General features: G+C 38.8%; 1 protein-coding gene across 2 annotated transcripts; it reads right to left on the reverse strand.

The window, feature by feature from the left end:
- Nucleotides 1-19632: 19632 nt before the first annotated feature.
- On the reverse strand, nucleotides 19633-24355 carry LOC120714351 (ATP-dependent RNA helicase DDX54-like). 2 transcript variants are annotated; one of them, XR_005691400.1, is made up of 5 exons: nucleotides 24228-24355; nucleotides 20776-20924; nucleotides 20571-20684; nucleotides 20327-20458; nucleotides 19633-20163 (listed from the first exon to the last, which is right to left on the reverse strand). XR_005691400.1 is itself a non-coding variant. In XM_040000523.1 (5 exons), exons 1-4 carry the CDS (start codon nucleotides 21501-21503, stop codon nucleotides 20413-20415), a joined length of 360 nt encoding a protein of 119 aa, XP_039856457.1. In that variant the 5' UTR covers nucleotides 21504-21544; the 3' UTR covers nucleotides 19633-20163; nucleotides 20327-20412. The 2 variants fall into 2 exon arrangements, 1 of the variants encoding a protein (XP_039856457.1); XM_040000523.1 differs by lacking the exon at nucleotides 24228-24355 and adding an exon at nucleotides 21453-21544.
- Between the last annotated feature and the right edge of the window lie 3363 nt (nucleotides 24356-27718).

Genomic DNA, 27718 nt, shown 5'->3' on the forward strand with positions numbered 1-27718 from the left:
AGGAGGTCAGGAGAGAAATACAGCTATTAGTGTCTACAGCCATCTGTGAAACACGGTGGATCCTCTGCCATAGTCAAAACTGATGAAATTACAAACACAGAAAAATACCACCAGATTTTGATCCACCATGCAGTGTCATCTGGAAAGTGTCTGATTGGCTTCGTTTTTCAGAATAATGGCAATGTTAAACTTATTGTCAACCCCGTAAAAGCATACCTGAATAGACCATGGATTGGCCTCCCCAGCGCCTGGACCTCAACATTATTAAAGCAGTGAGGATCATCTTCACAGAGAATGAATAAAAAGGAGGCCAACATCAAAAGAAGAGTTTTGAATGTCTTTCAAGAAGCCTGGAGAACTATTCCTGAAGACTACTCAAAGAAATTACAAACACGTTTGTCTAAGAGAGTTTATTGTGCACTGCTTCATATGCTTAATTAATTGCCATGTATGTTTGCACATTTCAAAAAATCATTGTACCTATCTGCCATTTTCCTAGCTAAATTTCATGAAATCCGGTGTGGCTTAAGACTTTTGCTGTACTCAAAGGCAGAGCATGGGATCCATAGAAAAATTTAAATATATCGGTAGATGAAATGAGAATGGCCACATTAGGCTGAAGCAAGTCACTCTCCATAAATTGTGAAACACCCAGTCTAAATGCACATTTATGGCCTGCAAGGTTTAACATAGCTCTTTTGCCTCTTTGCTTTTGTAATACTTGTTACAACCACAATAGCAATCTGTAATAAGTACAATAAATGCAGTTACACAATATGGATACTTTTCTTTGGCCTTTCAATAAATTTATAACTTTTTGCTGGTGTTTTTCAGTTTTGCATGATGGGCAAGCCGGGACAGAAACAGTAAAGTCAAGACACTCCTTAATTTAGGTTTGCAATCGAAAAACAACATCTACATCTACAAGCGCAACAGATATCAATCCAGCACATGGTGGAGATGGGGGCAAGGTTAGCTGGGTTTCAGAACAAGGTGAGAAATTTCAGCTTACAGTCCACAATACTTCCACTCTAGTAAGCAATTGATTTTGTCCCTAGTTTTCCTAAGCTCTGGACACTCTGCTGCCTTTGGTGGCACTCTTTCATTCTCCTGTGGGAATTGTGATAAAAGGACACCGCCACTGAACAAGTTACTCAAATGTGTACCAGGTCATTCAGGAAAACACCTCCAGAGATGAGTGTCCTTGTTTTTAAACTGAGACAATTGTCCTTGCTGACTGCAGCATCCCTAAGCTGCTTAAGGATGCAAACTTGCTTTAAGTGCAAAAAGAAAGAGGAAAAGTCCTGGAAGTAAATAAGACCAGAGGGGAGAAAATAAAAATGCATGTGCAAGTAGACCTTGTTTGTCTTTGCTAAGGCATCAGGAAAAATCGGTGACATTCAAGGAAGAGTAAAGACACGAGGAACTGGGACTGCCACCTCAAACAGAAAAACAAGGACCACACAGACAACTTCCAGCAATAAAAGATATTTCAGCTGCAGGAGTGTCAGTTTTAAAAAGTTTTAATGGTCATATAAATTCATGGCTTGAACAGATAATTTATAAAACAAGTGAAAGTTTAAATCCATCATTAATAATATGCCCTTAATATGCAGAGTTTATTCAAATAGTGAGTATTAAAAAAATAATAATAAAAATTCTTTCATAGTTTTGTAAGGGGTTTGACTTTTTTCCAAAACAAAAAATAGACATTTGGATAGGCTTTTAAACTTACAGACAAAAATGTAAAAATATGATGTTGTTAATGAATTACCACACTCAGTTTCAGTTTATATTTGAATCATTAAAAACAAAATCCTGAGTCATACAGCATTGTTGTGGGTATTGAGGTTGTTCAAGTACTCCATTAGAGAAACAATAAAAAATGCATTTTGGATTATCTCAGATTTCTAGATGAAAACAAGATTACAAACCCTCATATTATTTTCAATGAGCTTTATTGTGTTATACAGTTTTGTGTTTTTCATCACAGTATAGTATATTGTGGCAACTGGATGGCTGACAAGCATATGATCATGATGAAGTTACTTAATGAAGGGGAATACTAAAGGAACATAATCATTTCAACCGCTGCTTCCGCGGTTTGCCTGACTGGATGCCAACAATTTATTGCATTTGTCAGTTTCTAACATTCTTATTTCATTTTCTTCTGTAACATTTGGTCTTGTTTCCCCCCCAGGCCAATCTCTTTGACATTATTCATGATTTAGACAATCTCAGCTAGCTGTGTTACTCTATGTTTGTGATATACAGTGTTAATCTGAAACATGAACATGTTTCAGATCATCAAACAAATATTGTTTGTATATACTAGACAAAGATAACCTGAGTGAATATAAAAGTGCAGTTTTTAAGTGATGACTTCATGTATTAAAGGAACTGCGGCATATGAAAAGGTTTTATGTGACCTGTCCTGGGACTATAGATGTAAATTAGTAGTTTTGCTATAATCTGGCATGTTTACACTTTATACGTTTGGTATGTTGATGCTCATTAACATGTGTTGTCCCTGCTAAATATAAGAAAGAAAGAAAAAATGTATTGCCCCTAAACCTAATAACTGGTTGTGTTACCCTTGGCAGCAAGAACTGCAATCAAGCGTTTGCAATAACTGGTAATGAGTCTTTAACATTGCTGTGGAGGAATTTTGGCTCACTCTTCCTTGCAGAATTGTTTTAATGCAGCCACATTGTTGGGTTGTCAAGCATGAAGGGCCTGTTTAAGATCTGCATCTTAATCAAACAGGATTTTGACTAGTCCACTCCAAAACCTTTATTTTGTTTCTGAGCCATTTAGAGCTGGACTTGCTGGTGCGTTTCAGATCATTGTCCTGCTGCATAACCAAAGGGAGCTTGAGTTTCAGGGCATGAACTGGGCAGAATTCATGGTTCCAACAATTACAGCAAATCATGCAGGTCCTGAAGCAGCAAACGAGCCCCAGACCATCACACTACCACCACCATGTTTGAGCAATGGTGTGATGTTCTTTTTATAAAATGCTGTGTTAGTTTTACACCGGATGTAACGGGACTCAAACCTTCCAAGATGTTCAGCTTTTGACTCGTTTTGCGGTCTTGTGGATCATCAAGATGTGTTTTCTGGCAAAAAATAAGGCATTGCCTTTTTTGTGGTCAGGACTGTTTTCACCTTGGATCTCTCCAATGGATGCCATTTTTCCCAGTGTCTTTCTTATTGTTGAATCATGAACCTTAACTGAGAATAGTGAGAGTTGGAGTGGAGTTCTTCAGGTCTGATGTTCTTTAGATATTGTTGTGGGTTCTTTTGTGACCCCCTGGATGAATCGTTGATGTGCTCTTGGAGTAATTTTTGTGGGTGGTTAGTCCGGGGAAGGATCGCCACTATTCCATTTGTGTTTTGTCCAATTGTGGACAATAGCAAAAGATTAGAAATGGCTTTGTAACCTTTTTCAGACTAATATATGTCAATGACTTTGGCTTGTGACATCATGTCTATCATTTTAAAATCTTTTAGCCTACTCCACTTTGTCAGACAGGTTCAATTTTAGTGATTTCTTGAATCAACAAGCGTGACAAGTGAAAAAAGGGGGTTGCCCAAAAATGTTAAGCCTAATAAATGAAATCATTTTAAAACTCTACTATATTTACTTGGTTTACTGGTGTCTAATATTAAACTTTGTCTGATGCTCTAAAACATGTAAGTCTGACAAACATGCAAAAAGAAAAAAAAGATAAATCGGGAAGGGGCAAATGCTTTTTTGTGGCACTGTACATAGAGCTGCTGAGCATTGTTTTAAAGAAAAGCAGGAATAATCAATCACAATGAACAGATCTTATTGACATTTTTCCAATTGTGCACAGAGGCAATCAGTAGAATGGCAGCAGGAGTGTTGAGGGCATTAAGAGAGCAGGGAGGCATTCAGACGGGCAGGCGGCAGATAAAGAGGACTCTATTAGTCTCGGCTCATTGTGCCACTCTGATTTCTTTCCACTTTCTAATTGGCCGGCTTCTGCAGGCTTGGCAGCCATATTTCAGTTTAAAGGGGAAAGCTTCGCAGGTCACGGGAATAAAGGGGCCTGCTTGACAGGTCACCAGTCTGATGTCTGCAGCATAGTCTTAGGTCAACGGTCAAACTAACATCAAGATAGGCAGCAGCAGAGTGGCTTGGCTCCTGCACTGAAGACTCAGTAAGGAAGTCAGCAGACTCACTGGAATGTTGTTTCTCAGCATTTCACCCAGAATATGTCTGCAGAAGAAATACCATATTTCAAAAAAATTATACTGAGCTTTTGCTCCTGTGACTTTGGTTGCTCCAAGGAAAATTCATACAGCATGTAATCTAAGAAGTAAAACAACTGCCAAATTAAGCAACAGCAATTGCCAATAACTGACTTTGTATCCAGTTCTTGAATTAATGAAGTCGTCCTTCAATCATCACTCTCCTTAAGTTTGAAACTGTGGATTTTTAACTGCAACTTTCAACATAGTATTACGTCCACCATAGCTCACAATAAGTCTAAAAGTATGACGCTCAGTGAATAAGTGTTCTTTCATTTTTATTGCCCCAGCTTAAGTGTTTTCAGCTATTACTATCAAAAAGCCCTTTGCAACTTCAACATTTAGCAGCATGGACGCTGAAGTTAGAGAAAATTTATATAGATATATAATAATTTGTTTTGGATATTACCGGAGCAAACAAAGGCAATAAAATAACAAAAGTAATCCAATTATGAGTAATCCATGAATTGCAGTAGTCGGAAGGATTAAGTAACTGACAACAGTATTTAGGAGGGATTTGCTGTGTGCAGCAGATCACATTGGAAATATACCCTACTAGCTCAAATAGCATTAAAGTTCACCTCAATGAGTCTAAAAACATGAAATTCACAGCGTACATTTGGACACACAAATACACACATATACAAATTTGTGCACACACGTACACAATGCAGGGCAGCCTGCCTGGCACCAGACAGCAGTACGTGGCCAAATGAGATGTGTGAGAGCCCCCTGCTGCCAAGAGACGGACAGGAAGAAGAAACAAACCCTCTCTAATAGAGACATGACATGCTCGCCGGGGCGGAAACTCAAACAAACGATTAATGGGCCATGGAGCCTTTAGTACGGCAGCAAAATATCCTCCACTGCTCCCCCTCTCTGTAGTCACTTGTTCTTGTTCTGTCCCATGTTGACCAAGGGGGGATTGACATTTAAAAACCCAGGCCTCTACCCAGAAGCGACGTATTTTCTGCCACCCCTTTACTCCAGTTCTGCTGAGACACTTCAAGCGATGTAAGCGGACAACACAACTTAATATTGTGAACATCCCAGAGGGATCTCGTGCACTAAAGGAGAGTGTAAGACAGAAATATTGCCTAACTTTTTCTGTACTGTCTTTAATCAGATGTTGGTTCTATGATTTGAAACAAAGGCATTCTTTGGCTGCAAAGCTATCTAAAGCTATCTAAATCTGTTCCTATCAGGACAAGTGCTGCAATCAAGTCTTACGGCAAAGAGCAGCTCACTGAACGCAGTCTGTAATGATAGTGATGAAGCAAGTACAGAGACAAAAGCTTTAAAAATAGCCACACAGATGCAAACAGAAGCACACATCCCAAAATATCCCACGTGAGTCCGTCTCAAGTATGATGGAAGCTACTGATGATGCATCTCATTCATAAAGAACTCAGCGAATTTTGTTTAAGCTTTAATAGCAATGAAATGTAACCTAATCTGATTTTGTGGCAATGTTTCTTTAAACCATTAGTTTAAAGCTGGTCAGCCAAGGCACCTGAATGAGTCCAGGAAGTAATAGGCTCAGTGCAGTGTCCATTTTCATGGGGCCATGGAGCTCCATCCAGTCTAGTAGCTGCTCCTGTCTCCTCCTTCGTTTACCAGCACATCTCCTCCAAAGAAAGGCTGGAAGAAGGGAAGCCCCTTATGTTCATGTGTTTTGATTAGCAGGTAATGATCTTTGATCTAATGCGCTGACTGGGAAAGTGCGGCTCCCATTGAAATCCGGTAGATGCTTGGCCGACCTGGAGCCAGTGTCACTTCTCGTTAGGGCCTGCAGCTCCATGACCTCCCCGTTGCCAGTCCCAGGCCCCTCCTCGCAGCATGAGCACCCTGCGTAATGATATCAATAGCAGCAGGGGTGCAATGAATACAAATCCGCGTGCAGAATGTTTGGACAAGAATTCGCTCCCAGCCCTCCGCTCTTCCTGCCACCCCCCCACCCACCGTTCAACCTCAATCCCCAACACAAAGGGCGTCCAATCTGGACGGTTGATTTCACAGAAAATACTGACAACAAGGGATAAACACCAGTGTTGACTGGCTATAGCTGATTTATAAAGTACTATAAAAACTTTTTTTAAATTCCACCCCCACAGCCAACACAAACAACATGAACAATGGTGGGTGTAAGAAATACTACTTGAAAATGTGTGTGATTGCAGTGAATTGTTTTAATGTATTCATGCATACAGCCAAACCCATTCAGCTGGAAACTATATGATAATGGTTGTTACATGCATAACTGAAAGAATACAAAACTCAGTTGTTCATTTGCATGAAATAGGACAATTCACAGAAATCTTCAGTTAGAAGTAATGTTTGTTTTTTTGGACTGCAAATCTATTATCTATCCTAGCCAGCTCACAAATTCATCTTACTTTGTCATTAGAGTAAAATTCTATTTTATTTCTGTATATTTTGTAAAATAAACAACAGCTGGCGGAAAAGAAAAACTCCTGCACAGTTCTCATTTAAGGCGCACTATTCCCTATTGAACACTCTGTGCAGTGTTGGACCTGACATGGCAGCCACCAGATTTCCGCCTCTGTTATTGACAGAGCCAGTTAAAGCAGCCTGACCACCGGTGCCCATAATAAAGGTACGTTCATGGAGCTGGCCAACAAGAACCTCAGTTAAAAAGAGGGAGGAAAGAACCAAACATTTCTTTTCTGAATTAACAAGACTGGAAAAGTAATAAAAATCCCCTCTATGAGACCTGTTTATTATCAATTACTGCAGCACAATACAGCCACCTTGTGAGCACACGTACATGTGCTTTAGCCATGCGCCTTTCTGCACAGACTTGTGCACACAGGAGTCCTCTCTTCTTCACTCGCCCAGGTCATTACCGCTGTCTGAACACACCTCAATGGCACAAACCTTTTCAGCTGCGTTCTTCAATGTTTAATGTGCTGTGAGACGCAACCGTGTGAAGAACAATATCCAAGACCTCATGGTTTTAATTACTAGTGTATGAAGAAGAGGAAACATCCACAAAAGTGATGAACAACATAATTTCATAAAGGTGCTGAAACTCCAAAGTCATGTTTTTACATTTTAGCCTCTAAGTTAAAGGAGAGAGAGATGAAATCAAACAGAGTAGATATAACATGCAGCAACATAACAAAAACATAACAAAAGCCTGTGTCATTAGTTCATTTCCATGTTTTTATCGTTTTTCTTTAATGGGCCCATTCTCTCCCTTCCAAGCGGTTAGGGAAGGGAGAGAAGAGCCTGCTCTGAGAGATGACTCACGGACACGTGAGCGTCTTTGACACTCCCTCACCAATTTTTTAAATAAAATGTGGTTTTGATCATCTTTTTGCAACCCTCACACGTCCTGAACGATCCACATATATGAGCCATGCTCCTTGTCAGAGAGCTTTCATAGCCTGTGGTCTGTCATCACTGAGGATGACACCATGTAAACTCTGTTAATTGCACACAACAAGAGTGCACGCTGTCAATATGTGGTGCTAGAGACAAATTAATAACGTCTTGGAGGAAGTGAAGTTTGCTGTGTTTTTACTGCGTTCTACTTCCTAAAATTGCCCAGTACCAACACTGTTCATTAGTATTACCATTATTATTTTTAATAGTAGTATTGGTATTATTGTAAGTATTATTATAGATCTGTATTTAAGAACTCACATAAGACTAGGGCAGACAATGAATTAGTCAAATGTGGTGCGTGTTGAATGATTTATGATGTATTATACAGTCGTCTATTTACAATGGTGTGAGGAGCCCCATCTCCTCTGACTCAACACTCAGGCTGTCTTTGTCTCGAAAGGTTTTTCTCAAGTACATCTTAAATGCATTAGCTTGAATATTACTACAGTAAATTAAATCTTTATGTGTACATGAAGCAGCTTCCTGGGGTCACACATCTTTTGTCATACAGCGTCCAGATTATTTAAGTCTACAGCAATTTTTTTTTGCAGGCATTTGTCTTTTGCTTTGGCATTTTAAACATATGGTGAAAATGTACTCAGCACGTCCCGATTTTTTTTTTTCACCTTATAACAACTTGTCCTAATGCTTGATAATTTAATGAAAAGAGAAATGGCATCAAACATCTGAATGAGAGGTAAGATTAAGATAAATAGCTACATCTGGCTCTCACTTGAAACTCTGAAAGGAAGTGAAGATAACTAAAGAGGGTCTGGTTATTCATCAACATCCAGACATGTGCCCATACCCGACTGTAACAGCTTAGAAAAACAGACACAGGCAGACAGAAACTCAGCAGCCGTGCATGCTCGAATGCAGCACCTGACTTTGGCCCATGTTTTTTTTTTTTTTAAACATTCTTAAAGTTTTATTGTTGAGGAGAAGAAGGGAAAGTGATGAATTGACAGCTGGGCCAGGAGGGCACCTGGTTAATGTCACCTGTCATCTAGACTCTTAGTGCCCCACACATCCGCTTGCATCCCTCTCTCTCTTTTTCTTTCCATTCTTTTTCTCAAGGGAGCAACTTTTCCTCCAGATTCTGACTGACATAAACCCCAGAGCCTCAGACCCCAAACAGAATCTGCCTGCAGACTCTGGGCTGCTTGTCTTCTGTCTACTTCATCTATCTCTTTCTTCCACGATTTCCATCCCGTTACCCCCCCCCCCCCAGCTCCCTTTGTTCTTGCAGTCGATCGATGCGCCATAACTCAACTGGCCTCTGGTGTTTGATGTCTGAGCTCTGGATATCATTTCAACCATTTTTGTTTAACCACTGAGCTACACTGATAAAACCATGTCTCACGAACAAAGGCGCACAAATGATGTGTGCACGCAAACACACATAGGCACAATATACCCACACTTAATCCTAAAAATATATGGAAGCGATGAGATAAGTTGAGAGAAAAGAAAAAGAGACTGCAGTAAGTCTTCAAGCATACAGCAAGCGTGAAAACAGCAGGCGTCCTGTAAAAAGGTTTGCCATTCTGGACAGTTCTTGGTTCATGGAAGAGCCAATAAAGTGGACGTGCTGTGTGCTGGTTGTCAGTTGTAAGTCAGTCATTGAGGGGGAAAAAAATGTAAAATCATCTTTATGCAATGAATTTGCTTCTGACAGCATAAAGAGGAACAAAAGCAATAACTTGCCAATCAGAGAAGTAAGGTGTGCTTTGTTATGCGTGTGCACTTTCCAGAATACTAACTTGAACTGATGATTTATGTGTCTCATCTTCTGATCACTTTAATTGGTTCATCTAGACCAGACTTTTGAATAAATCCAAGAATTGCAGTTTATCCAAAAAGACCAGTTTATAAAGTCAGAGATCACGTTTAAAAGCAGAATCTCAAAGTGAAGGCACAACAAAGCCTGTAAATGCTGAAAAGTTGCAGAAATATAATCACTCGTGACAACATAAAAGGTGCAAGAAGAGGGCAGAGCTTTTTTTAACATAGTTTTTTTTGGGCCTTTTTGACTTTATTAAATAGCGTAGTGAAAAGTAGGCATGGAAATGGATTAACACATGCAGCAAAGGAGTCAGAGTCAAACCTGGCCTGCGGCATTCAGCCTTGGGGCAAATGGCTGCCTGCTCCCCCTGTAAGCTAAACAGGCACCCACGGGGAGTGCTTCTGAGAGTGAGGGTGACACATTAACATAAGACTTCTTTATTTATACTTTAATCATTTTATGTTTGCAGCAGTGAACAGCAGGAACATAGCAAATGCTGTTTGTTCATTTCTCTAACCCCTCTAACTTATCGGTTCAATCATATTTCATATTTCATATTATATATATATATATATATATATATATATATATATATATATATATATATATATATATATACTTGAGAATGTATTTTTGAATGTGACAATTTCTTAGTTAATAATAATAATAATAAATCTCCAGTAACATTTTGCCACCTATAACTGGTTTATAGTTTTATTAGATTAGAGTAGATTACTGTTACATTAAATGCAAAGACAGAGGTGCTGCTTATGGTAAAATTAAATGAAGCATTGTGTAGTTACTTCTATTAAAATCCCTTAATGCACATTTAAAGTCAACTCATTCAAAATGTTTAAAGATGCATATTGAATCCTGCATTGTGTCAAGCTAATTTTTCACAATGAAGTTAAGTATGAGTATGCATTAAGAATGAGCCAGATTTATATGTGTGTTCAATATGGTGCAACCATGTTAGCCATTTTTAGCCATTGGTGTTGAACTTTAAACAACCAACACTGTAGAATTTGCTGCCTGTTAATGTAATGGGCTAAATGCTTTACACCAGAAATTAAATTGTGAGCAGCTCCAGCACTACTTTGTGTAAGGCCTTTAAGTTCCAGTCACTTATATTTACAGCGATCTCTCTAAATCTGAAAGTAGTGACATTCATTCTGTACATTTTATTGCCTTCTGATATAAATAAGAGGAGTAGGTGACAAAGAAAAAACAAAACTTTAAGGATTTTCTTTTCCTTTTTTTTCTACAGTGCATTTTAATTACAGTACGGTTCAGCTTCACCAAACAGAATCGTGTTTTTTGTAAAGATCCTAATCTATACCACTCCTTTCTCAGCTCCCTTGAAGCGGACTCCAGCAAAAAGAGCTCTGACTTGACCTATCATGTCATGAGATACAGGAGTGTGTTCAGGTGCATTGAACTGGGAGGGAGTGCAGTTGTCATGTTTCCTAACGTGTAGCAGGATGTATTGCTGGCAGAAGCAGCAGGGGAGATCCAGAGTCTCTCCTGAACACTCAGAGACTCATGAAAGAATGATGGTTGATTACCTGCAGGAGATGAGCTACACAGACCCTCCAGAGTCACAGGATAGCACGCTGTCACAGCCGAGCTCCATCGCTGAAGACATCAAGGAAACATAAAGGGGGGAAATCAAACCATTTGGGGGGGTTTTGCTGTTTTTGTTGCTATTTTTGAATATCAGCAAGAATATAAGGTATCACACATTTCATATGGTGGAACAGTTGTGTTTCTTGCTTTGTGTTTTGGCAGAAATGTGTTGTAAGCAAATGAAATTGACAAAAATCTCAAGTTTATATTGTACAAACCTTATTACTTGTTTATCTACAGCACCTGTCAACACTGTTACCTTACACTGACTTTCTACCTTAGAAAACACAGTGAAGTCCCATTTTCCTTTATATCCATCTTTAGATTTCATTGCTAATACACAATTTTGTGCCACAGCCTGGCGTTTTTGGGAGAACAAGATCCAGATGGTTTGAGGGCCCCGTCAGTTTTCCTCCACAAGCCACTCTGGTTATCGGCAAGTTCACTTCACTTCAAGGAACCACTGACAGCCCTGTTAATTAGCACCTTTAGCCCTTTCCCCCCAGACACAGACAACAGTAAGACATCCATATGTCTGCTAACTCTGGTCCTCGTTCTGCATCTTTAGCCTGTTTCTTTGTTTTAGGTTGTATATGTGGATCAAAGCAACATCATCCTACAGGCAACAAAAGTGTTGCACAAACAAGTAAATATGAGTTTGAAGATAACAAACGCACAGCAACACTTACAAATGAAAATTAAAATCCAGATGACTGCTGTAATTACCTGAATGAAGGAAAAAGTGCTAAACCTGTGGGCCACATCTTGCAGCAAAGTTTTTATTTTAACTTTTATGTCAAAATTAACATCAATTAATATAAAATATAAAGTATTGGGTAAAAACTGTGGCATAAGGAAAATAATAAAAAGCTGACTTTTTACCAAGCTGTCATAGCAGTGCAGCCACCGCAGAACAAAAACGTAACCCAGAGTAACCCAAACTGCTTTGTTTGAAAATGAAAGCCATAAGAAGCAGTTCATAGCACAGTGGCATCAGTCCAGGGTCAGTACAGGCCCGTGGCCTCTACCCTCAGCGGAACTGAGTTTCTGACCTGGTGGTCATTTGTCCGAAGCGTAGGCTCAACCCTGGACAGCCTGCAGAGGAGGAGAATCTTTGATCTGCAGTTGCTGTGAATTTGGAGTAATGAAAGTTCCCCTGCTAAATTACAGTGGAGTTCAAAAGACTAATAAATAATCGTGTCCAACAGTTACAGGTGACTGATACAGACGTATGTCATACTCTGCTTTTACATAGAAAGCTTGAATTCTGGTGAATCAACATATAACTGCCTGTAATGTGCCCATTTTTAAATATTTAGAGCTCTACTAGCGCCCAATTTGACGAAGTGATCAAAACAAAATGAGGTCATTTATACAAGAGACTAAAAAAAGCTGACCACGGGTGTGATCCTGCCGTGCGTTTGAAGTGGTCAGCTGGGGGCGGGACAAATTGGGTTGATTGATAGTTATTTGGCCTATAGGGTCGGTTGAGCTTCCTCCAGGAGGTCGTGTCCTGTCTGGCCCCTGTCCACTGGACACTTCCACAACATATCCGGGGTCTCGGCCCTCAAAACTGACTCATGCATACAACGCATGCGCGCAAGCACACACACATACACACCCACATACACACATACACTGTACCCTCTTGGCGCCAAGCTGCAGTGGTGGTCAGGGCCTTGCATGCCATCCAGGGTCTGGTGTGACGGCGAGGGGAGGAAGCAAGGGGGAGTGAGAGATGTGAAAATAGTCTTTAACCAATCACAATCCTTAGTTCAACTTATGGAAAAGGTTACAGCACTCCTCATCCCCTCTCCAGGCACCATAACTGTAATTTTAAGTCATTCTGTCTTTTACATCTATATTACTCAACACACCAGATGTAAAGAATATAACCTTTTAGCTCTGCACCTGGCTGTACAAATATTAGGCTTCAGGAGACTCCTGCAAACACCCCAACGTGCATACTGCAAATGAACAGTTGGGGGCCACTTTTCAAAATATTGTTAGCTCTCAGGGATCCCTGATGAATGGCCTCACACACAAACCTTTCCACACTGGACAGTGCCTGAACGTGTGCTCATTTTAAAATCACTCACAAACAACCAGAACTTGTGCCACGGTGGGGGTTCACAGAAATGACTTTCAGTCATCTGAGTCTGACCTGCCATCAATGGTAATACCGCCATCTTTTGGTGACTAAGGTAATAGCAGGAGTGTATGTGCATGTGTGGATATCCTTTCCTTTAAAACATTAACCACAAAAAACTAATGTAAAGTAAAAACATATACTAGAGCTTGAGTGTATTAGTTTAGTCTTAGATTATATTATTATAAGGTGGGGTTAAAAATATCTAAAGATATATATAAAATATATAAAGAAACTTCTTGAAAATCTTTTTTTTATAGTTCATAATATGCAATATTAGAGAGACAAATATAGAAAAAGTTCAATTTTTTAAAAAGTTAAATGTGTATCGAATTCATGTTCATCACTTAATAAAATGTGCAAAAACTCTCTAAACACAATTACACAAGTCAAATGTTTTGAAGCTCTACAACATGAACCACAAGATATTCATGATGTGAAAATAAGAGAATGTGCTCAGCGTTTACAAAGAAACCGAGAACTTGATAAATATGGATAACAGATACAACAACTGTCTGGACTGTCCAGATTCTCGAGAGCCTCTGTCTTAACAAACTTTGTCATCTTGTTATCCATGGTTTGCTTTAAGCATCCTACTGCTTCAATGTCCAGTGATTATTTTGATTTTCACTGTTTCTCTGATCCTGTGGAAGACAAATGAAGTGTGGAACCACAGAGAGACAGACAGCTCACAGAGGGTGAAAAGAGAGTCTAGGAAAACATTCCTTAGACAAGGAAAGGAGAGGAGGGTAGAGGGGGGAGGAAAGGATGGAAAGATGTGGTTATGCTATTCTTCAATATGTTAAGTCAAATGCAAAAGGCTTTATGACCAGGATCAGGATGCATAGACGTGAAGTTAACTGCTGAAAGGGATACAAATGCACAAACTGACAGTCTGCAGTTAAAGAAATCAAATCCACAATGGCTCTTCTGAACTAATGTAGGTAAGCAGTGTTTTTTTATGCTTACCCACAGATGAATGATGGTATGAGGAGGGATATTGTATGCAAGGAAAAAGGTGCAGGGCCATTGGTCACTTTAGGGAGCCGGGTTCTGTGCCAGAGAGGGGTGGAAGGTGTTGACTAGATGCAAACGAGTCGGCCCCATCGAGAAGCGACAGTGGAGTTGATAACTCACTTTCCACCCACCCAGAGAGGACCTCTTTATAAGGGCTTTCTGACGGGGACCCAGGCACCTGAACATCCCCAAAAATAACCCTCTCTGAGTCCTAATCCAATGGGATGATGAGCTGTGGCTCCGTGCCTGCATGTTTCCCCTCTCCAAAGCACAGTGGTCTAAAAATCAAAATGCAGATGCTCTTAATTGTGCACAAACTAAACGTATGTGTTCGCAGCAGACGTGTGTTGTTAATTTCCAAAGGTCTACAACTGTATATTTAACTAACTATTCAACGTTGGAACACGCACAACCAACCCAACAACCTCTATATTCAGCGTTTGTGGTCAAAGTGACACAAAATAAAGAGAATGTGGGAAGATGCTGAGGGTAATAAAAAAAAAAGAAATCCAAATCAGGGAAAAGGCTTTGCATACTGGCTGCATTTTACTATAATAGCACACAGGCGAGCAGTGGAAACACCATCTAGCAGCTTGCTGTAGATGTAATTGTCCTAGCTGGAAAGCCTCTTTCCTTTTTGCAGAGGGTGCACCCAGATTTACAGCTTGTCAGCAGTAACAGATCATAGCAGAGACACAGCTCCGTGGCAGTGACAGATTTTCTTTACATAACAATTGGAAGATCGTGAATTTTAGACGGCATGTCTTTCCAGAGAGCATATACTCGGGCAATTTAAGAAGGGATTCAGCTTAGACAGCTTATGTCATACATCAGTTAATGTTTAATGTTTCAAATCCACAAAGTCACTGACATATTAAAGTAATCATTGCTGCGGTGATGACAAATTGTTTTCCTGACATTTCATTCAAATATTTCCAAATAACGATTAATAATCTGAAGATAAGCAGAGGACATGTCAGACAGTGCACGTGCAGTTTGTAGCCGGGCTACAAGTGTGATTGGGGTCAGAAGTTTTCCATTATCAGGACTGAAGGATTCTAAGCTGTTTTACTCATTTATTTATTGTTACACAATTTGATATGATGCAAGTGTAAACAGATTTTAGAAGCATCTGAAGAAGTGTATTTCCTTTCACAATATGCTTGCAATAGGTACTGCTGCAGCTCATTTCTGAACTTCAGCTTGTAACACTTCATCACAGTCCTTTCAGATTTTTGACATTCAGATTGGTTTGATGCCAATCTGGTTCCTATTTGTCTTAGTAAAAGGCTTACAGGCACACAATCCCAACAGACCTTTCTATTTTAATTAGGACATTTCTGGCTCGAGACAGCCTGCAGTCCTTCCCTTGTGATCAAGCTAATTTTAGGTTCCCTTTAAGCATCTGCATAGCAGGTTGTTCCAAACATCTTCATAGGCTGCCTGTTTCCAAAACAAAGCCACAGCACTGTAATTATAATTTGACAATAAACCAAGCTAACCAGCATTTGACCCAACAACATCTCAGCTCCACCCAGTCTGCCAGGCCAGACCTTGAAAGCTGTATAAAACAAGAACACAACAACAGTCACACACACTCACACAAAATTCCTCATTGAAGGTATTCATATTGTTATACTTTTAACGAGTTGTTGGCATTTTTCCCCCCATAGAAAAATAAAATTACTGAGAGCGGTTAATGTCAGTCCTGTTGGCCCTGTCATTCCACAAGTGGCCTTTTGCCTTGTAAGCGATAGCCTGAGAAAGGGCAGCAATCTTATCACTGGAGAGAGCACACAGAGAAGAGAGCCAGACTGCATGCAAAGAAGGCTGCTTGGGAAGGAATGAAACACACACACATCTGCAAAGAGATAATTACACTGATAAAAGATTAAGATTAATGAGATAACTATGGGGGAAAGAAAATCTAAATATATTGTTCTGATATCAAATATGGAGGACCAAAACTGCCAAGATCACAAATAAGTAAAGAACTAACCAAATTAGTCAATGTGTAAAATATTATGCCATTAAATACAACAAATAATATAATCAAAATAAAGGTAGGTATTACTTTACAAAATGTTATATATATTTTTTCTCTATTTATTTAGCCTATTTTGTTTCCCTAACCTCATTTATTTCTGTATATGTTATTTATTTTACATTTGCACATCATCTATGCATTTAAAGTATTACTAAAGTAACATAAAAATAATTGTATATAATAATTAAGATATTAATTAAAAAGAGATTAAATTAAGTAGACTGCATTTATTAACATTAATATTTATTTATTTATTTATTATTAGGGTATTTTACAATACAACAGTTTACAATACAATACAATACAATAGTCAGACTATCCTTTACAGTATCAAGAAGGACAGAACGCAACAGATTGAGTGCCAAAATAATAAGCAGCACTGCTTCAAAGTTTGCAGAGCTAACTACAAATGTAAAAAAAGAAATTGCAGCTTTAAATCAACTACGCTTAATAAAGCAGCATGTCAAATTCTATAATTAAACACATATATGTATAACTGTGTAACATATGCATCCTAGTGTTATATGACTTGCAGCACTCTGATGCTCAAGCTCTTGTCATATCTCAAGTGGATGCTGTGTTAGTCCTGGGAACTCTAAACAAAGATAAAGCTGCCGTTCCTGATGACTGGAGAGCCGCTGTAGCACTAGAGAGTGCCAGGACGGGGAGTGGGGACTTGAGATAGACAAGGTGGGTGAGGGATGGTTTCACAGAGGATGCGGATATGAAGAAAAGGTAGGCTGTGGTTCAGTATCTGTGCATGGGGATTAACTGATATCATAGGCAACATTCTCTCCTCCAGTCCAGCTACTTTGGAGACAGACAGTTCAAATTCCTTGTCTGGATGTTATTCTCCATGCAGTAAGACATATTCCTGGTTATGAGCAAGTGGAGATTAGTTAGCTTGACTTTTTTTTCTAAATTGCTTCATTGTTTAGTTTGTCTGCCTGTACATTTTATTCGGTACTTAATATTGGTCTGTAAACAGTGGACTGCAAAATTTTAATAACACATTGATTAAGTTTGCCCAGTGACACACTTTTGTAAGCCTCATTTTAATCGTTCTTTTAATACAAATATAAAGATCTTATTTAATTCTAAAAGTCCCCTTTTTGTATGTAAGTGCATGAATGGCTTTTATGCCCCGTTATATCTATGATGTGCTGATTGTGAGTTGAATAGACAAGATAAATTACACAGGATGTACATGGTTATTGTGCATATACATGTAAATGTACAGATACAATGAATAATAATATCTGTAAATACATCTACATTTTCTAGAATATGATCATGTTGCAAAGCCCAAAATAAATATTTGTAGATGTGTGTGCATGTAAAAATAATGGACAACTGCTTATATTTTCTTCATATTGCATAATCACGTTTGTACATGCTACATTCACTGTAGACATATAATGCATTTTATTTGAGTTAATTGTTTAGCTAGATTTTATATTGTATGCACTGCTTTAGTTGGTAAATTATATGCAGCCTTATTTTCTCTCTCTCTCTTTTTTTTAACAAGTAACTGAGCCTAAAAGTTATACTAACAAATTAAATGCATTCAGGATTTAAATCACAACATGAGTAACAAGTTCAGTTTTGGCTTCTGTTATAAAAAGTGCATTAAACACAAAGATCTATAAACGGGTGTGATATAAAGGGCCCTCTACTGGGAACTATGACAGTGCTCCATCTCCATGGTTACTCTGTTGTGTTTGTACCAATCAATTGTTTTTCATCTTCAGCTGCTTTCACACAGACAACTGAAAGCCTCAAGTCTTCATGAGTCAGGAGCCAGCAGCAATGAATAAATGGGTAACTTTTTATGGTATGTATGCATATCATCCCGAAACAACAGGAGCATTGTAATCACATCCAGATGGACTCCTGCTCTTCGACTGTGTTGTGTTGCTCTTTCTTGTGCTGCGCACGTGGTCATATTTTGCACCTGCCAAGCAGCTGAAGGAATGACAGAAGTCTCTTTGGTCGGATGATTGACTGTTGGATCTTCTGCAGGAAATAAATTACATGATGTATTGAAATATGGTCAAAAAAACACTCACATGTGACAGAGCCAGCGCATCACTGATGAGTGAAAAAAGTCTGCTACATACTATTAGTTATGAATATAACCCCCAAAGATTAGTGCTTTTTAAACACAAATAAATAAACCTTTTTTTAATCAATTGACTTAATGTAAAAAAAATATATATATACAATAAATATTTTAAAAAAAGCAGATACTAAAATCCACACTAAGTTAAAATTTCTTTTGTAAATTTATCTAGTAATATCTTACATTTCCAATTTTATTAATAAAAATAAATGTGGATATTGTAGGCATATAAAGTAACTGATGGCTTGGTCATTGTTTCTTTTTATAAAACATTAATTCTCTTTCTTATTTTGTTGGTTTGTTATTTTTGTTGGTTAAGTGAACATGCCCAATACAGTTATAATAAAGGTCGTCAATGTCACCGTTATCTTAGAACATACACGTCAAATTTCCTTTCTTCAAACTTTCCTTCCCTAAATGTAAGTGAATTACAAAAAAAAAAAAACTTTACCAGACAAGATTAAAAATATTTGAAAACTGGACATGTAAATGATGTTTACTATTAGGTCTACACTTCACATAAGCGGAGATGTTAGAATTACTAAATTACTTAAAGAAAAAAAACTTTATACCAGAGCAATAACTGAAAAAAACAATATACAATAACACAATACAGACCCACTATCCACTAACCTATTCAGCTGCTTGTGAATGCAAATATCTAATCAGCCAATCACATGCCAGAAAAAAAAAGGTGATTTAAGTGACTTTGAAGGCAGCATTGCTGTTGGTGACAGATGGGCTGTTTTACGTTTTTCAGACACTCCTGATCTTCTCAAATTTTCTCAGGAATTTACAGAGAACAGTCCAAACTGAAAAGCGAAATAAACATTTCCCTGGGTAAAAATGCCTTGTTGATTGCAGAAGTTAGAGGGGCGTGGCCATGCTGAAGGCAAGAGGAATTCTAAGCCAGTTTCTCAACCCAGCCCATCTGATATCAGTAACCACAACACATTCAGTCAATTAAAAGTCGCCTTTCTTGCCCGTTCCGATGCTCGCTTTCAACTTTGAAATGAGAGCACTTGGACAACAGTAATGATGAATAATTGCAAATAGAGCATGTTTACAGAATTTAATGTCATTTTTATAGAGCACCTCTTATTTTAAGAAAAGATGGGCGAGACAATTTTTGAAACTAACTGCAAATTAAGCACACAATATTTAATATCTGTATTTTACCATTTTGATAAGACGTATTTCAGTACTCCAAAACACTTTTATTAGACTGCCAACATGCTTACAAGTAGTAAATCCAGGTTAGTGGATCATAATTAAACATAACTCTGTGGCAAACGCAGAGTTCAGCAGGCCATCAAGGAAGAAGTGACGTGCATTTCTGCAGTGTAAAGATGCACAAATCATTTTCTCCTTAATCTACAGTCACACAAAGCACCAGGAAAATCTTTGGTGATGTTCTCAGATGATTCTGACGCTTATCACCCAGTTCCTCGTGATGTCCTCCACACCATCAACCCTCTGTCCTCCTCACAGTTTCTTCCTCAGCTTGCCTTTCTTATGGCCACCCCTTCCAAAACCTGACTTTTTAACTTCTCCGAGCCACTTTTTGTTCTTGGAGCGGAGCTTCCTCATCCCCCCGCCCTGCAGGAACTGGTGCTTCTGCTTTTTCTTGCGCTGCTTCATGATCTGATCCTTTGTTTTCAGCTCCGAGCGTGCTTTGTGGTCACCGGAGCTCTGTACGTTTGGACCTCGTCGGCCACGGCCACGACCTGGGAGAGGCACGACACAACAAAGAGGTTGGAGGTTATAGCTCGCAAGGCTGGAAGAGGGACTTGAAGTATTTACCTTTAGAGTTGAGTTAAAACATGGTGGCTGATGGTCTATATTTAACAGGCAGACATGTTTGTGCTATTCATTTTGATGCCTTCCTACCTCTTGCTGGCTTCCTGCCTCCTCCGCCTGTTTCTCCATCCGATCCAGATCCTGTATCATCAATCTTGTATTTTTTCTTCCACTCCTCATAACTGACATGTTGTCAAGTGATACAACATCTTCACAGTACAGCTTAATATTGTCATAGGAGTAGAGAAGGGGAAAGAAGGGGAAAAAAGACTTTAAATTATAGTTTGAAATGACCGTTTGGTGGATTCTGAGTCAAACATAGGGAAATTTGTACCATTTCATCATTTTCTTCTGCTGGTTAAGGCGATCGCCTTCATCTCCCATGAGATCAAGGACAGCTGAAGAGGCCTGCTGTTCAAAAGCACTGCCCTCTCCACCGAGACTCAACCTGTCGACGCATAAAACAGGACAAAACAGCATAAAACACAAAGCCATTCACATTTTTTTAAAGAAACAGATGCAACAGTTTAATGCCTCACCCTCTCTCAGAGTCAAAGTCTTTAGGTCTGTAAGGGATATAATACTCTTCATCTTTGCCTGACTGCCTCTTTTTCTTGGTCTTTGGTCGCTCTTCGCCATCTTCCTGCTGACCTCTTCTTTTACCACCTACCACCTCTGAAAACACCCCCTGGTGGAAATAGAAAGAATTACATGGTACAAAGTGACAAAGCATGATACAGAGATCCTACTATCTTCCTTTTCTAGTTTGTATACAACATCATCTACATCAAAACTGCACTTTATTTTGCTTCTTCTTCATCAGACAGCACAAACAACTTTCTCATTTTGACTCAAATATTGGTTTTGAATGAAAATTATGCAACAATCCTGGGTGTTTATTCAACTTGTGAGCAGGTTTTCTAATCCACCGTACGATTATTATTGACACTAGTACATGTTCGTGCTGCTGGCAAACTAATACACTCAAGAACATATAGCAAAGCAAAAAAGTGAAAAGTAGATCTTGCCTACATAAATAAACATAAGACAGTTGTGAGACTTTGACATAGTAACATCTGCAGTAATATTTACACCTGTGATGACATCTCACAAGCATTAGCCTTATTTTGAAACCAAGATTGTTTACACAGAGTTTGTAATTGCAGAGAAATGCTCCATTTATTTTGGTCATTTCATTTTTGAGCAGGAAGCTCACCTTTTTTGTTATAGCCTTTAGATGAATAGAGAGTTTTCCAATTAAATACATATTCTTTAAATAATGTTCCCTCTTATAAGAAGTAGGATAATTAAAAAAAAATTTAAAAAATGTATTATACCTCTATCACTTAGAAAAAAACCCTGTTTTTTTTCTGTTGTCTGTTATATAACGTTAGTGATGCTCGTTTCAATTCATTTCTTAATCAGCTAAACAGGTCAGTTAAGAAACAGTCAAATATTAAGTTAAATTTGAAAACGGTTTAAAACAAAATATCCCCATTCCAAAATGTCACATGACAATCTCATTGGCTCACGGAGTTATGATGTCACTACACTTCGATCCTTTGAAGTTTTTCCTTAAACAGGGGTGAGAAACAGCAGTTTGTTAGTTCGTGTCTTCGCAGCATTTGTGTTTGCAGCCTTCACGCGTTCACCACAGAAACTTTTGGAAACCTTTTCAGAGTTGTCGTGTACAACCTTCAACATGTATCCAACAAGACACCAACCAAGGCAAAAAGATTACGCCGCTTCTCCTTCCTGTCGTGGCCAGCCAAATGACCTCTTAGCCGTCCAAAGGGCATTACATGACAGTAGGAAGGAAAACTACCATCTCCAGAATAAAATTCAACAGATTGAAGATGAGAAACTTCAACTGGAGGAGAAGTGTAGACAGATGGAAGCGCAAAATAAGAACCTGGAAGAAAGACAAAAACGCCAGCCCGACATAAATATTATTAATGAGGGTTGGGGAATCAAGTTTGGACAAGCCCGAGAGCAGATTGTCTTCCTAATTAAGGAAAACAAGCAAAAGAGCGCGGAACTAAAGGAGATGTCCAACCAGCTTAAAGACAGCAAAGCTACGGTTGAGAAGACAGAATGGGATCTTCAATATATGGACCAAAGGAATCGGCTGCTCCAAACAAACTTCGATGAAGCTGTGAAAAAAAATAAAGAACTCCTCCAACAGAAGGAAGAACAGGAGAAAAAGCAAAGAGACATGGAGCACAAACTCAAAGTCACGGAGGAAAAATACAGAATGCTGAAAGAGAAGGTGGATGATACTCTGTGCCAAAATAAAAACCTTCTTCAAGAGAAAAAGCAACTAGAAGGCGAAAAAGAAAAACTGGACAAACAATGCTCGCACATGCAGAAAAGGATGGAGCAAATGGCGAGAAACAACTCCGAGCTCACTAAGGGGATATTGTTGGAATACAACAACTTGAAGCGCAAACACACTGAAATGCAGGCGCAAAAGCAAGAAGAAGACAACATACATGACGACCTGCAGCGTACGCTCCAAGATATCCACAGAAGAAATGAGGAGCTACAAGACATGTACAAAGAAGTACAACAGAGAAACGCAGACATGCACAAGGACAAGATAATGCAGGAGGAAACATCCAAAGAGCTCAGGGAAAAGCTTGAAGAAAAACAAGCAACCTTGGAAGAGGTGGAGAAAACGTGCAAGAAGCTTGAGAAACAAAACAAAGAAACCATCGATGAGTTGAGAACCCTCATCCTGGAAAAAAAAGCTCTTGTAGAAAACTGCATGAAAAAGAAGAACAAACGCTTCCGCTGGCCCTGGAGGAGGAACTCTACTGCTTCCTCACCTGGTGTAGCCTCGTCTTGCTCCACCTCTGTTCACCTCCCCAACCAGTCCCGGCAGTTGACTGTCCCCTCCTGAGCCTGGTTCTGCCGGAGGTTTCTGCCCGTTTAAAGGCAGTTTTTCCTCCCCACTGTCGCCTAGTGCGTGCTCAGAGGGGATTGTTGGGGTTTTCTCTTCTCTACCTTCTTTCATTATTTACTTGTTAACGTTTTGTGCTTACTTCATTTTACCTTGTTTCAATATTTACTTAACGTTTTGTGCTTACTTCATTTTACCTTGTTTCGTTATTTACTTGTTAACGTTTTGTTCTTACTTCATTTTACCTTGTTTCATTATTTACTTGTTGACGTTCCGTTCTTACTTCATTTTACCTTGTTTCGTTATTTACTTGTTTAACTTTTTCTTTTTGAACTTATTCATAAAACAATAAACAATTGAATTTATCCTTTGAGTATTTTTCATCGAATCTTTTCATCTATAACTTTTTCAAACATTCATATCTGTCGTTTATCTTCGTCTTGAAACCTCATAAATGGTGAAGGAAAAATCCTGGAACATGGTTTGAAACACTGAAATTGTGTGTGTGTGTGTGTGTGTGTGTGTGTGTGTGTGTGTGTGTGTGTGTGTGTGTGTGTGTGTGTGTGTCACAGGTGACACGGTGTCACTGGTTAGGTCATCATGTTTAGGCTCATTCACTCGAAAAATTATTTAGGCGAAATCTTTAAAACTGTATCATTGCATACACATTTTCAATTCATTTCAATCGCACAAATCCAGAAATAATTATTTGCAGTATCTTATCTGATTTATTTTGAGAATGTCATGCCTGATCATTTGCACCCACACCACCAAAAATGGGGGCAAAAGGGAGGAGATCGCATTTAATCGGTTATAACAAGAGGTCAGAAATATAAGTGCTGCAGAAACCTCTGAATCTCAGCTATAAGCTCATGTAAACCATTTCTACAATCGCCAAACAAAGCAAAGTCACCAAACAGTTAAAAGAGCAGTTACGTCACCATGAATCTGTGGACAGGTAATATCCACACTTTCATTTATGATTTCCTGGAGTTCAATGTGTGCTTAATCCTTAATGAAACTGATGTAAACCTGCAACTACAGCAATCCAGGGAAGAAAGAAAGAAGCAATACTTCACCCATGCTTACATTTAAATCACTCTCAACCTTTTCTGTAATGTCGCAGTCAGCAGTAGTGGTGGGGTTGGTTGGCTGCTGCAGCCTGCTTTCTGCAGCTCGGTCTTCTCTCTGCTTGCTGACTTTGTCCACTAGCCGAGTGTCACTAGCCGAGATGGACCGATCCGATATTACGTATCGGTATCAGTCCGATACTGACCCAAATTACTGGATCAGATATCGGTGAGAAATAAAAAATGTAATCCGATCCATTAAATATCAAAAAAGCACCCCACAAAACTTGCCACGCGGCGTAACTCGGCTCATAACCGTAGAAGTATGCATCACGTGATGGTGTATTTGTAGCCTTGCTACCAAACCAGCATTTCATCTCCGAGGAAGTTATCCCAGAGAGAAGTAAAGCAAGTGTGCAAGTTCATCTCTGAATATCTGTAAAGTGTTCCCATGTTAAGCTTAACAACAGATATATGGAGCGACTGCCTCTCTCTCTCTCCTGCTGCTACTTCAATCGTGAAACTGCTTAATGATCAGCTGATCTGCTTTTCTGTTGCGTGTCCGTCTCTCTTCTTTGTTTTTGGCCAACTTCTCACCAGAAAGAGGAAACCAGCGGCTGAACAACAGCAGCACTATTAAGCTTGATAAGCTGTTGTTAGAATTTATTTAATATTACTTTCTACACCAGGATCCTTTTCTACGTAGCTGACGGCTGGTAACTGTGCAGGGGCGGATCTAGCAAAGTTTAGCCAGGGGGGCCGATAGGGCATGAACAGGGAAAAGGGGGGCACAAAGACATACTTTTTCTTTCTTATTCTCATTTAAAATGTCTAGCTTTTAATAAATAATTATCTGACTCTTACACCCAAAGTTTTAATCCGATGTAAAATATAGAGAAGTCCATTACTGTATATAGTAACTGTTAAGTCTAATATACCTTTTCCTTTGGGAAGATACCATCTGTGCAGTCTGCAATTCTGTTGAAGAAAGATGTTGAATCTATTAAATTATTCTTGAAAAATTATTTATTTCTGTGCATTTTCCCCCCTGCATCAAATTAAATTTGATTACATCGATTAAGCATCATGAGGTGGAGGGTGGTTCCCTATTTTTATTTTATTTCTTGCTCGGAGTTTGCAACCCTATTAGTTAGGTTGCTTAATATTTCTGCTAAGTACTCTTTAAAATACCAGAATAGGGAGGATGGAGTAGGTTTAAGTTTATTAGATTGATCAGTGTTGCTGAACTATGAAATATTTTGGGCGTAGTGTATTTTTTACCTACAGGTATAACAGAATAGCTTTAGTGTTGTTATTTATTTAAACTTGAGTATAAACTTATACAAAATGCAGCAAGATATTTAAAAAACGTTTTATTGATTAAAAAACACACTATATCGGATTCATATCGGTATCGGCAGATATCCAAATTTATGGTATCGGTATCAGACATAAAAAAGTGGTATCGTGCCATCTCTAATTTGTACCAATCAATTGTTCTTCATCTTCAGTTGCTTTCACACAGACAACTGAAAGCCTCAAGTCTTCATGAGTCAGGAGCCAGCAGCAATGAATAAATGGGTAACTTTTTATGGTATGTATGCATATCATCCCGAAACAACAGGAGCATTGTAATCACATCCAGATGGACTCCTGCTCTTCGACTGTGTTGTGTTGCTCTTTCTTGTGCTGCGCATGTGGTCATATTTTGCACCTGCCAAGCAGCTGAAGGAATGACAGAAGTCTCTTTGGTCGGATGATTGACTGTTGGATCTTCTGCAGGAAATAAATTACATGATGTATTGAAATACGGTAAAAAAAAAACAAAAAAACACTCACATGTGACAGAGCCAGCGCATCACTGATGAGTGAAAAAAGTCTGCTACATACTATTATGTAGCAGACTTTTTTCACTCATGAGGCTCTGATGGGCTGCTCTTGTGGCGACCTGCAGCAGGTGTTTACTGGCTTTTTCTTTTTGTTTTTAACTTTGTTTTAACTCTGTTCTTAACCGTGGTTTTAACTTTTTATGAGGTTTTTTTTTTTTTTTTTTTTGCTGAGATGGAGATCTTCTACACCTTAGTTTTATTGTTGTTGGCGATATTCACCTGGAGTCATTCACTCTCACTGACAATCACTTATACACGCGAGGAACTACTTGGGTTACAGTGGTCCTGTTTGTCTATGTACGACTCTTCTAATGCTCGGGCAGATGTGATTCTTGGTGAGGATTTATTTGCCCGGTCAAAGACTAATTTTGGAAAGCCCCGCCGCTTGAGAAAACGTGGAAAGAAAGGCGGCGTGCATCAGCGTGTAAGAAAACTTCGGTGGAAGAATCGTGTTCCTCTGCCTTCTATGATTCTGGCCAATGTCCAATCTCTTAGGAACAAAACGGATGAATTACAAGGAAATGTGCTTTATCTATGGGAATACAGGGAGGCTTGTCTGATGGCACTTACCGAGATGTGGCTGACCGATATGGACAGTGATACTTCACTGCAAATCAGCGGCTTTAGGGCCCCTGTCAGATTAGATCGGAACTGTGGAGTAACATGCAAATCTCACGGAGGAAGGGTATGTTTGTATATCAACCAGGGCTGGTGTAATAACTTTACTGTGCGGGAGCGGTTGTGTCTTCCTGACATCGAGCTCCTGTCAGTATCTGTCACGCCTTTTTACTTACCGAGGGAATTCCCTCAAATTTTTGTCACTGTTGTTTACATTCATCCTAAAGCTGACGTTAAAGTTGCTGCCGATGCCATTTTTAAAGTGGTACACAATCTGCAGACTCTCTCACCGGATGCTCCTAATTTTATTCTTGGTGATTTTAACATTTGTAATTGTTGGGGGAAAACTCTGTAAAAACCCAGGAGAAATAAAGACACAATGAGACAAAGTTACTTTCTTTATCAAACGTGTACACGGGTGAGCTGCTGAGAACAACTCACAACCATGAACAGAGGCTTGGCATTTTTATAGGCACAGAGCACAGAGACAGTGAGAACAGGATAAGAAAATAATAAACAGATAAAATAAACAACTCCATATGTGGCGCTAGTCTCGTCAGCAGAGAGCTGGGAGAAAGATAAAACAATCTGAAACAATACGTCCTTGCTGGGAAAATCTGAAAGACACTTCTAAACTACTTATCTTAAACACAGCTTGTACATTTAAAAGAAGGTAAAGTTACATAGAATCATTTTTCCTCTAACATATTCCCTCCTGTTTTAACTTCTTTGTAAATGTTACAACAATATCTGAAAAAGTCATTGATTAAGTATGTTTAGCAAGTTTTAAATTGTTAGCATAGCAAAAAATGTAAATCATGTGGTAAAAGAATAAAACAAATAAAAGAATAAAAGAATCAAGGAAAATACAATAAAAGAAAGTATAAAAGTGATAATGATGAAAAATAATAAAACTAAAACTACAAAAAATAAAATAAAAGAATAAGAAAACCTTATGTTGTACCTGTATTAACTACTAATGTGTTAATCAGTGCATGATCAC

The sequence above is a fragment of the Simochromis diagramma genome, unplaced genomic scaffold (genome assembly GCF_900408965.1).
Source record: "Simochromis diagramma unplaced genomic scaffold, fSimDia1.1 OVJJ01000596.1, whole genome shotgun sequence".
In the NCBI taxonomy this organism is placed as follows: Eukaryota; Metazoa; Chordata; class Actinopteri; order Cichliformes; family Cichlidae; genus Simochromis; species Simochromis diagramma.